The sequence below is a fragment of the Pseudophryne corroboree genome, chromosome 6, assembly GCF_028390025.1.
Source record: "Pseudophryne corroboree isolate aPseCor3 chromosome 6, aPseCor3.hap2, whole genome shotgun sequence".
Lineage (NCBI taxonomy): Eukaryota > Metazoa > Chordata > Amphibia > Anura > Myobatrachidae > Pseudophryne > Pseudophryne corroboree.
In genome coordinates, this window is record NC_086449.1 from 666,548,363 (window position 1) to 666,560,727 (window position 12,365).

General features: G+C 47.1%; 1 protein-coding gene across 1 annotated transcript in view; it reads right to left on the reverse strand.

Moving 5' to 3' along the window:
- NPM1 (nucleophosmin 1) overlaps positions 1-12,365 on the reverse strand; it is a 48,386-nt gene that overhangs the window by 20,915 nt on the left and 15,106 nt on the right. The window contains exons 5-7 of the mRNA XM_063928246.1: positions 7,146-7,252; positions 6,744-6,832; positions 5,918-5,948 (exon numbers count right to left, since the gene is read on the reverse strand). Of these exons, the coding sequence (XP_063784316.1) occupies positions 5,918-5,948; positions 6,744-6,832; positions 7,146-7,252 (227 nt within the window). The remainder of the gene's footprint in view (positions 1-5,917; positions 5,949-6,743; positions 6,833-7,145; positions 7,253-12,365) is intronic.

Consider the following 12,365-nt stretch of genomic DNA (forward strand, 5'->3'; position numbering starts at 1 on the left):
AAAACACATCTTTATTCTTAATAGGTGAATACACCAATGTACCGCTAGTGTGCGTGTTTTGCACTAATTACTAGATGTACATTTGTTCTTGCTGGTGTAGTAGGTAAAAGTCTTTGATTTACCGTATTTATAATCTTACCTAGGAATTGACATCGTTTAGACGGAATTAGATGCGATTGTTTTCGAACTTGATCTGCTACCGCAGTATACCTTAGTAGCGCAAGTTAGAGGAACTTTGTTGAGACAGAGTTCTTATGTGAGATGAGCTATCATCCGAACATCACTTTGGTAAATACCCAAAGCGATAAGCAACGGTAGACATGAAATGGTTAATGGTTGTGGCGATTTGCAAACGCTAGAACCTGTGATGAACAAACCGGACTGGGTAAATACGCATTGTGAAGATCCAATGCAATTATGCAAATTTTGTGGCTCCAATAAGCAAATACTAACCGCAGAAAATCCATTTTCTAACTGTAGTAAATGACTTGCTGACTGATATTGCGACAGAGCTGTTTGGTTTTGCTCAAACAGAAGGGAATAAGTAACTTTGACTCTGTTGGCGTACTACTGCCTGGTTTATAAACCAGCAAAGACTAAATGACAACCTGCCAACCGTTCGACAGAGGCAGTTTTGTACTTTAAGCTGTAAATAGCTGAGACATGTATGAGTTGAAGTCCTGAAACCTCGCAACTGTAACATGTAAAGACACGCTTCCCCAACTGTAAAAGAGGTCATCAAACCACTGGCTTGCTGACTGTAACGTCATGTCGTCAACGTCAGCGTGACTGTTTCTTATAAAGGGATAAAACGCCGTTACAAGTATGCGCTAATGGCTGAATAGCCTAAAGGGATAAAATGCCGTTACAAGTAGATCAAATGTATGAGCAAACAAGCTCTGGCATTGTCGCGCTTAACTAGCGACCATGAAAATAACCGGCGTTAGCAGAAGCTTTACAGATATGCTCTGCAGCTTATTTTAACAGTGATCGGCATGGTTTCATACATAGATTCTAGTGACCCACATGTATCTGTGGTTTTTATAATGTTTGACAGAAACACATATACCAATGGCGGATCGCGTCCTTTTGGAAACGATTATGTATGGTTGTCCAAAACCCCGCACTATCTGCGTGCTGGACTAATGTACCCTTCTCACTTGTAGTTATCGGTGTGAGATTTGACATAGAATCGTGCATTAAATTATAAGACCAGTGAAATAAACACTCTGGTACCCAAAGGAAAATTGGCCCTTTGGAAAGATTGTCTTTTGTTAGCGCTGGCGGAGTCATTCCGAGACTCCGATTACCGCTGTTTTAATTTGAATTGCCAATGTTAACAATTTTAGTCTGCACTAGAGCCTTATTCGCTATGTAGACAGACATCATAATAGGCAACAAACAGACTTGCACGACTTAATAAAGTTATTATATGGCATATATATCAATATATATATATGTTATTGCTGAACAGCATATTCTAAAGTGTTCTTTATGTGAAAAGCAGTTCACATGGGCATGAAACCCGAACCAAATTCCTACTAACACCCCTGCGCCTTCTGGTGGCTTAAAGATGTAGGGCAGGAATGTTCTAGAATCATCCTGAACTAAAAATTCCCACTAACACCCCTGCGCCTCCTTGTGGAGTAAAGGTGTATGGCCGGAATGTTCAGGAATTATAAGCTGGAAAAACAGCAATGATTAAAAATGGCTTATGCTTTCACTGAAAATCACAGTACAGGCAGTGTTAATATAGGCTTAATAGCCTTTTATACAGGTAATATATGCTTAATAGCGTATATGTTATTACAGGTCTATTATACAGTAAACCCATACACTTCGTTAACTTCCAGTTACTCTAAAACCAGCCTGCAGTGTATATATTATATTGCAGTCTTAACAAACTGAACAGCCTTTTTGTTAACCCATGCAGCCTCTGCTGCTATGGGCATTTACTCCCCCCTCACCCCCCCTGCAGCTGCGCTGCTTGTGAGGTAACTTCTATCCTATGTTACCTGCAGCGGATTGGAGCGGGTGCAGGGAGAGCGTATCAGCCCCTTGTGTCCCGCGATCTCCCCCTGTTCAGCCGTAGTGCTGTCCCCTCTTACACCGCAATAGCTAGCAGAGGGGTGCCGGGGAGCCGGATAGCAGCGGGGGACGGATGTAGGAGGCCAGCGGCAGCAGCCTGTCTCCGCAGCTGGCTGTATAGCGGACAGCGGGAGCCGGCCGGAAGTCGTGCGGCGCCGGATATGAGCGGCGTCGCTGGCTCTCTGCAGAGTAGCTGGCTCGGGCGGCGCTTTGTACAGCAGTGGCCGGGTACCAGCGTTGGGAGAGCGGCCGGCGTCTGATTGACGTGCGGCCGCTCGGAGCTGTGTAATCTCAGTTACCACCCCCTAGCTATACTGCAGTGTCCAGCTTAGCGATGGGAGAGCGGCCGCCGTCTGTGATTGACGTGCGGCCGCTCGGAGCTGTGTCCTCGCTGGGAGAGCGGCCGGCGTCTGTGATTGACGTGCGGCCGCTCGGAGCTGTTGACGTGCGGCCGCTCTGCTTCTTGGAACGGGTGCAGGGAGATAATTCAGCGGGGCATGAGCGGCGGCTGTAATCAGCTGTGGGCAACAGAAAAAATAAACACTTTCCCCACACTGCAGGGCGGCAGCGTGAGCTGACCGCCCTGACCCCACCATACCTTGTGCTGCAAGCTCCGTCCAGCTTGAGACGGGCTTCTGATGCTGGCTGTGACGGACTTCTAAGCTCTGTCCAGCTTTCAGATCATCATCTTGGCTGTGCTATCCTGGCTGTGACGGAGCTTCTTCTGTAAGCTCCGTGCAGCCTGCAGGAGACAGCTGCCTGTGGCTGTGAGGGTGCTCTTTGTGAGGACCGACACGCCATGCGCTGCCTTGCAGCGCCTGTGGCTGTGAGGGTGCTCTTTGTGAGGACCGACACGCCATACGCTGCCTTGCAGCGGCACCATCCCGGACCCCTGTTTTTCAAGAAACTGGGGAAGGGAAGTGTAAAATAAAAAGAAAAATAAAATCTCAAATGTGGGCTCTTCCCACAAGCCTTGATGTTCGTGCTGTGAGCACCGAAAAAACACTGAGGTCGTACACTGAGGTACTCGGGGATATGGAGGGGGGGGGAGAGTCCTAAATTTGAATATTCAGTGCCTTTGTTCGGCTACGCCCGTCCATATCCCAAGAGTACTCCAGTGACCCCTAGTGGATGATAAAGAAACATACGTTACATGTGGTAGATGCATCCGGTAACACACTGCCACATACTTTGCAAATATGCTTTTTAGTTTTTGCTGGTGCCTTACTCATGGCGACAGACAATACAATACACAAAAAACAGACACCTGCACGACTCAGTAAAATAGCAATAAGGTGGCTCTGTATATATATCTGGCCCAGTGCAATACACGTGGCCAGTACTAAGAAATTTGATCCCAAATTCCCACTAACACCCCTGCGCCTTCCGGTGGTGTAGAGATGTAAGGCAGGAACGTTCTGGAATCACAGCAGGAAAACACAGGAAGCATGTTAAAAATGTCTGCCCTGCTAACTTATACATATAATCACCGTGCTGGTACAACTTTCACTGATTATACTGTAACAATCTCCTCTGCTGCTGCAGTATTTCTCTGCGACATTATTATTGTCCCCCCTGTAATGGCTGCCTGTTCTTTTAGCTTATTACAGCGGCAGCGCAGCGTGTGGGCCCCCAGCGGGTATCGTAGAGCGCTATGTGCCTCGTGTGTCCCAGCGGTGGCCTCGTGTATAATAGCGGCGTCAGCTAATCAAGGTAGCGCTGCGGCGGGCTGTAAGAATCGATCAGCGGTGCCTGCACGGAGGTCTGTGGCCGAACGTGCGGGCGCCTGAGCGGGGAGAGCCGCGGTGCCCGCACGGAGGTCTGTGGCCGACCGTGCGGGCGCCTGAACGGGGAGAGCCGCGGTGCCTGCACGGAGGTCTGTGGCCGACCGTGCGGGCGCCTGAGCGGGGAGAACCGCGGTCGAACGTGCGGGCGCCTGAGCGGGGAGAGCCGCGGTACCTGCCGGAGGCTGAGAGGGGAGAGCCGCGTAACAATCCCTCTGTCGTCACCAAGCACTATGTCCCCACACGTCGGGGCGGCAGCGGGAGCTGACCGCCCCGTTTCACATACCTTACTCCCGCAGACGTGCGGAGGCTCCGACGGGGCTTTTCAGTAAGCGCCGGCTAGCCAGTGCAGGAGGATGTGAGGGCTGTGAGGGAGCTCTTTCAGAGAGGCCCGACACGCCCGTGCTGCTATCAGCAGCTGCACGATCCCTGACCCTGCCTTTTGGAAGGGGGAAAGGGATGTGTACAAATAGTAGAAAAAATAAAAATAAAAATAAAAGTTTCTTCAACAAAACCGTGACTTCAGGTATTAAACTGCTACCACGTTCAGCACAGAAAAAACACTGAGTAAGTGCTCAGGGATATGGAGGGGTGGAGTGTTACTAATTTGAATATTCAGTGCTGTTTCCTGCGGAAGCCCGTCCATATCCCCAAGAGTACTCCAGTGACCCCTAGTGGATGATAAAGAAAAACCCTTTTCTGGTCTGTGTCCAGAATCATGCCCTGTAAAGGCAGACGAGTTGTAGGAATCAACTGCGACTTTGGAATATTTAGAATCCAGCCGTGTTGCCGTAATACTTCCAGAGAACGTGCTACGCTGATCAGCAACTGCTCTCTTGACCTCGCTTTCATGAGGAGATCATCCTAGTATGGGATAATTGTGACCCTTTGCTTCCGCAGGAGTACCATCATTTCTGCCATTACCTTGGTAAATATTCTCAGAGCCGTGGAGAGACCAAACGGCAACTTCTGAAATTGGTAATGACATCCTGTACCACAAATCTGAGGTACACCTGATGAGGTGGACAAATGGGGACATGAAGGTGTGCATCCTTTATGTCCAGAGACACCATAAAATCCCCCCCTTCCAGGCTTGCGATGACCGCTCTCAGCGATTCCATCTTGAACCGGAACCTTTTCAGGTACATGTTCAGGGATTTTAAATTCAATATGGGTCTGACCGAACCGTCCGGTTTCGGTACTACAAACATGGTCGAATAATAACCCCTTCCTTGTTGGAGGGGAACCTTGACCACCACCTGTTGAAGATACAATTTGTGAATTGCAGTTAACACTATTTCCCTCTCGTGGGGGGAAGCCGGCAGGGCCGTCGGTGAGGGGGAATCTCCTCGAAGTCCAGCTTGTATCCCTGAGACACTATTGCCCAGGGATCCAACAGGGAGTGAACCCACTTGTGGCTGAAATTTCGAAGACGTGCCCCCACCGGGCCTAGCTCCGCCTGTGGAGCCCCAGCGACATGCGGTGGATTTTGTAGAGGCCGGGGAGGACTTCTATTTCTGGGAACTAGCTGTGTTGTGCAGCTTCTTTCCTCTGCCCCTGGCAAGAAAGGATGCACCTCTGACTTTGTTTCTTTATGATCGAAAGGCTGCATTTGAGAATGTCGTGCTTTCCTAGGCTGTGCAGGAATATAAGGCAAAAGATCAGAATTACCAGCTATAGCTGTGGAGACCAGGTCCGAGATCCCTTCTCCACACAATCCTAAGCCTTCCATATGCCTCTTAAGTCGGCATCACCTGTCCATTGCATATTCTACAGGACACGTCAAGCAGAGATCGACATAGCGTTGACTCTAGAACCCAGTAGACTAATGTCTCTGTCCAGGCACAGATTCAAACTGAGGTCTGGAGGAGGGACAGAGGGAGGAGCCAGAGCACACCAGAATCTAAATTCTTTCTTAAAGTGCCCATGTCTCCTGCGGAGCCAGTCTATTCCCCATGGTCCTTACGAAGTCCCCAGCATCCACTAGGACGTTAGAGAAATATTGATTGTTGAAAAGTTGTAGACCTTAAAAAAGGCACAATTACCTTTTTAACTGGTGTTTCTTCCTCCTCATCCCTAACAAAAAATAAAACAAACGACTTTAAATGCCTATTACGAAAATACATGAATTAGCTTGTTTACGTGGCAGCTTATATGGGCAAGGCAAGTAGGACTAAGTCAACGGAACTATTGCATTAATGTGGTTAATGCTCTATAAATCAGTTACATTGTTACATGGAAGTCCATCGTTGCTACTCATACACCAATTTTAATTAGTGTCTAAGAGAAAGGCAACAAGCAACTAATCATTAGCATACGGAGGGAAGAGTCTCTGGATAAACAAACTATTCGCTAGAAGTCCAACACCAGACAGGGCAGGATTGACAAATGCATTACTCCAAAGATGGACATTGGCAACCATTGGTTTCCCAACATTAATGTTCCTGAATCAATATATATTGTTTTTCCATACCAAAAGCATTGTCTTAACAGCTGTTCTTGCTTGTGCAGTTATGATGCCTACTGCACACTATTAATTACTAATCCAGCAACTGTTTTTTTGCCAATTGGGGCCATTCCTAGTACACCATTTACTGATCTGTCTTCACAATTCAATTATACACATCTTCCATTAGAACTCGCAAAGTTTAATACCAAGTGCTCAGCCAAGTATAGTTAAATTACTGTTCACATGTAACTTCTCTATCTCCTGCCATAAGAAATGCCAGTGCAATGTTGCCATTCATAAAGAGAACATCTGTTTACTAATCTTCCATCTCTACTTCACATAAAAATAACCACACAAAGTGGTACACTAGATAGAGCTAATTGAAATGAAAGCCATGATTATCAGAGTACCACCAATCTTACTCAAACTCCTCATCATCTTCGTCATCATCTTCGTCATCTTCATCATCTTCGTCATCATCGTCATCTTCCTCTTCTAATTTAGGCTTTTTCTGTTTACAAAAGAAAAAAAAAAAAAAGTTACAACAGGTATGTAAGCAGTATGCCAACAGCCAGGATCCCGGTTCCCAGACACTGGTTCCCAGCCGGCAGAATGCCAGTAGGTGGGGAAAGCACAACTAAGCCCTTGCAGGTTCAGTGGCTTGCCACAGGTTCTATTCCCACTCTATGGGTGTCGTGGACACCCACAACTGGGATTCCGGCTTACATATCCTGACAGTCAGGGTCCCGACTGAGGCAATTTAACCGCATACCAGTACGACAGGTCTTCAAAATAGACTAAATACCTACTCTCCATTTCCATACCTGAGGAACCTTAGATGTTGAAGCAGCAGGCCTTTTTGCATTCCTTGTGCTTTCTGTATTTTCTTCTTCCTCCTCCTCCTCATCCGATGTCCCCAAATCTTCTAAAGCTAGTAGAAATTTAAAAATAAAGTTCAAAACAGCAAAAAAGTAATATAAGCAAAGAAATAAGTCAGAGCATTACAAATCCCAAGGGACCGGTCACCATGGCCTAAATTTTGCTGCCTGGCTAGCAGATTATTCAGGAAGGGAGGACGCAGGACCTCAGTCACAGTATTGTTTTCATGGACATGCCTGCATTGCAGCGGCCATTTCATACACAGAAGTGTATGTGCCGAGTGTCCTGGCCTGCATTGACTTGTCTCCAAACTCCAGCTACATAGCGCTCTAGTGAGAAGGTCTATGCATGGCCAGGGATTGCCGCTTTGGAGGGAGTAGTGGTGACGTGGATTCAGGGGGCAAGGGAGGGGGGATTGCTTGCCTGTGGGGGTTACTTAGTATTTAGAGATTTGCTCTATTATAATTCATTTACATGATGAACACGATCTGCAAATTTAGTGGCGAAGGGTCTCCTTGTGAATAAAGGAAGATAAAAGAAAATTGTAAACTGAGCCAGTTGTAAACTCAGTGTGACTGGCTGTCAGCCCAAATTCAAAACTGATGGGGAATAGAGGAGCCTTTTCACTTGTTAGATTTAAAGTGCCAACTCCCTGTAAACCACCAACAGAGTCTTGAGTATGTGCCAGTGTCCTAGTGGTGGACAGAAAAAAAAAAGAAAAAGATTTTTTTTAATTACCTGCCGGTAAATCCTTTTCTCATACTTAGATCAGGCATTCCCAACCACAGTCCTCAAGGCACACTAACAGTGCAGGTTTGTGATATCCAGGCTTCAGGACAGGTGACTTAATTAGTAGCTCAGTTATTTTGATTTAACCATCTGTGCTGCAGCCTGGATATCACTAAAACCTGCACTGTTAGTGTGCCTTGAGGACCGCGGTTGGGAATACCTGTAGTAGAGGATACTGGGGTCCATTTAGTACCATGGGGATGTACCAAAGCTCCCAAACCGGGTGGGAGAGTGACGAGGTTCCCGCAGAATTGATTGGCCTCTGAGGACCTTCAGTTTGGTCAAAGTATCGAACTTGTAGAACTTAGCAAACGTGTTCGAACCTAACCAAGTAGCCGCTCGGCAGAGCTGTTAAGACGAGACACCCTCCTGGGCAGCCGTCCAGGAAGAACCAACCTAGTAGAGTGGGCCTGTACAAATATTGGACACAGCACACCTGCCGTGAAATAAGCATGCTGAATAGTAACCCTGAACCAGCGGGCAAAGGAATTATTTGAAGCAGGACACCCAATTTTATCATAAAGAATAAACAGCAAGTAAGATTTTCTGTGACGAGCTGTAACATTTACATACACCTTCAAAGCCCTCAAAACATCCAAAGACTTTGAAGTAACAGGTGATGGTGACAACCAGAACCACAATAGGTTGGTTGATATGAAAAGCAGACACTACTTTCAGAAGAAATTGCTGACAAGTTCTGAGTTCAGCTCTGTCCTCATGGAAAATTAAATAGTGACTTTTGTGAGACAAAGCCACCAGCTGACATCTTGCTGAAGCCATGGGGGAACTGTGTGGCAGTCTTCCACACAAGATATTTTAGGTCCACCTCCTGTAACGGATCAAACCAGTCTGATTGGAGGAACTGCAGCACCACACTGAGAACCCAAGGTGCCGTGGGAGGCACAAAGGGAGGTTGGATGTGCAGAACCCCTTTCAAGAACATCTGGACCTCAGGGAGAGAAGGCAATTGTTTGTGAAAGAAAATGGACAAGGCCAAAATCTGGACTTTTATGGAGCCCAGACGCAGGCCCACATCCACTCCTCCGTGCAAAAAACGTCCTAGATGAAATTCCACCGCAGAATTATTTCTGCTCTCACACATACTTATTTCTTCCAAATACAATGGTAACGCTTAGACGTTACCCTTTTCCTGGCTTGGGTCATAGTTGTGATAACCTTGTTAGGGATCCCTCTCCTGGCTAGAATCAGCCGTTCAACTTCCATGCATCAAACGTTGCCGCAGTAAGTCCTGATAGACGAACAGGCCCTGTTGCAGAAGATCCTTGCAAAGAGGTAGAGGCCTTTGAGGAGCATCTCCAGAAGGTCAGCGTACCAGGCTTTTCTTGGCCAGTCCAGACCAATGAGTATTGCTTGAACCTTCTCCCTTTATTCGTTTTAAAAATCTTGGGATCAGAGGAAGTGGAGGAAATGTGTACACCATCTAACAGACCCATGGAGTCGTCAGTGTGTCTACCGCTACTGCCCGTGGATCTCTCGACCAGGAATACTACAAGAGCCTTCTTGCTGAGACGAGAAGCCATCATATTGATCTGTGGATATCCCCATCGACTTGTCAAGCACATGAACACTTCTGGGTGAAGGCCCTACTCCCAAGTGCAGATCATGTCTGCTGTGGAAGTCTGCAGACCAGTTGTCTACTCCCAAAATGAAGACTGCTGACAATGCCACAGTTTATTTCTGCCCAGAGGAGAATTCTTGACACCTGACACTGCCGCTTTGCTTTTCGTTCTGGCCTGTCAGTTTATGTACGACACTGCCGTCATTGTTCGACTGGACCTGAATAGCCCGATCTTGAAGATGTGAGGCCTGCAGAAGGGCGTTGTATATGGCCCTGAGCTCCAGAATGTTGACCGGAAGGACGACATCCTGACTTGACCATCCTTCCTTGAAACTGCACCTCCTGAGTGACTGCTCCACAACCTGAGTGTCTGGTTAACAGAATCCAATTCTGAATTCCGAACCTTGACGAGGCAAGAAGTCTGTAACCACCACAGAAGGTAGATCCTGACTTGCTAACAGACAGATCCTCTGGTGCATATGAAGATGCAATGCAGACCATTTGTCCAACTGATCAAGCTGGAAGGGTCGTGCGTGAAACCTTTTATATTGAAGAGCCTCGTAAGAGGCCACCCTTTTCCCCAGAGGGCAAATGCACAGATGCCCCGACACCCAGGTTGGCCTCGGGACATCCTGAACCATCAACTGGATTACCAATGCCTTCTCCAATTGAAGGAAATCTTTCTGCGACTCCATGTCAAGTATCATTCCCAGGAATGGGAGCCTCCTCCTTGTTGGCTCTAGGTGAGACTTTGGAAGGTTCAGAATCCACCCATAATCCTGGAGGAGTTTGGTTGAAAGACCAATGCTGTCCAGCAACCTTTCCCTGGACAGTGCTTTTATCAGTAGATCGTCCAGGTACGGAATAATGTTCACTCCCCTGTTTGCGGAGCAGAAACATCTCTGCCATTACCTTGAACACCCTCGGTGCCGTGGAGACCAAATGGCAGGGCATGGAACTGGTAGTGACAGTCCTGCAATCCAAACGTAGATAAGTGTGATGAGGTGGCCAGATCGGAATGAGAAGGTATGCATCCTTGATATCCAGAGACACCAGGAATTCCCCCTCCTCCAGACCTGAGATTACCGCTCTCATAGACTCCATCTTGAATTTGAACACTCGTAAGTATGGTTTCAAAGACTTGAGGTTCAGAATCTGTCTTACTGAACCATCCGGTTTCAGTACTACAAACAAGTTGGAGTAGTACCCCTTGTTGAGTAGATGTGGTGGAACTGTAACAATGACCAGAGTCTGTACCAGTTTTGGATGGCCTCTTGTGAAACTGGCTAGCCTGATTTGAAGACTGAGGTAGGAGCTTTTGGAACTCCAGTCTGTAGCCCTGGGAAATAAGATCTATGACCCAGGGATCCTGGAAAACGTGACCAGATCTGACTGAAGAATTGTAGGCAGGCTCCCACCTGACAGCCTTTCAGGTTTTGCGATCCACCATCATGCCAAAGTCTTGAGGATGCAGAGCCTGAGCACCTGCAGTTGCTGGTTTGCGTCGCTCACCTCTTGCGCCGCTGGAGAACATAGAAGCATCTCTGGATTTGCCCTTGAACTTGGCCGTCCAAAAGGACTAACATAGAAGCTGAATAAGTTTTCTTGGTTGGGGGGGACTGCGGAAGGAAGATACGTAGACTACCACAGTAGCTGTGGAGAGCTATTTGTCTAGTTCATCTCCAAGCAAGGCCTCTTCTGTGAATGGTAGGCCTTGTACATCTTCCCTGGAGTCCGCATTAGCAGTCCACCGGCATAGCCACAAACCCCTGCGTGCCGACACTGCCATAGCAGTGGTGCGTGCGTTAAGAAAGCCTCTTTTATGGTTTCCACCATAAAGTTTGCGGAGTCCTGTATATGCTGCAGGAGTAAACCCCCCCCGACAAGGAATCTAACTCCTCAATTAGGTTACTAGACCATTTAGCAATGGCTTTTGTGAACCACGCACATGCAATAGTGGGTCTTTGGGCCACTCCAACAGCTGTGTACAATGATTTCAGTGTAGTCTCAATTTTACGATCAGCTGTGTCTTTTAAGGAGGCTGCACCAGGAACTGGCAATACAATTTTTCGTGACAGCCAAGAGACTGATGCATCCACTATCTGGATTTTCCCATTTTTTCCTATCCTCCAGAGGAAAGGGAAAAGATGAGTAACCTTTTAGGGATCTGAAATTTATCAGGATTATCCCACAGTTCTTCAAACAGGGTATTCAATTACTTTGACACAGGGGAGAAAAAAAAAAAAAAAAAAAAAAAAAAAAAAAGACCGAGGACTTTACATTAAAATAAGATTCTTCACACTGACACCTTATCAGGAATATGCAGAACATCTGAGACAGCCTCTATTCCCTGTGACAGAGCCACACCCTCCTCCAAGTCTGACCCATCAGCGTCAGATTGCAGGATATGGGCCAGAGATCGCTTTTGCAGACAAATGGGAGGGGATTGAGACACTGTTTTGGGGACCGAGTCTCTGTTCAATACTCAGTCTGTTTTAAGTATTGTCTCATTGCGGGACAATTTTGTAGAAAGAGTGGAGATCATTCCTTTAAGAGAATTAACCCACTCCGGTTCAGCCCCACTATTCTGTGAACCCCCTGGTGAAGTGGAACACTCCACTGTACAAGAAACACTCTTTGCCTGACCATGTAAATGTGATAGCACATGCAGGAAAAGGTTAAGCACAAGTAACCCACAAAAAGCACTTCAGGGAGACAGTTGTTTGGAGCCAGTCCCCACCGCACCCTTGCCTCTAATGCCAAGCTTAGCCAGGTCACAGACTAAGTACACTGATAG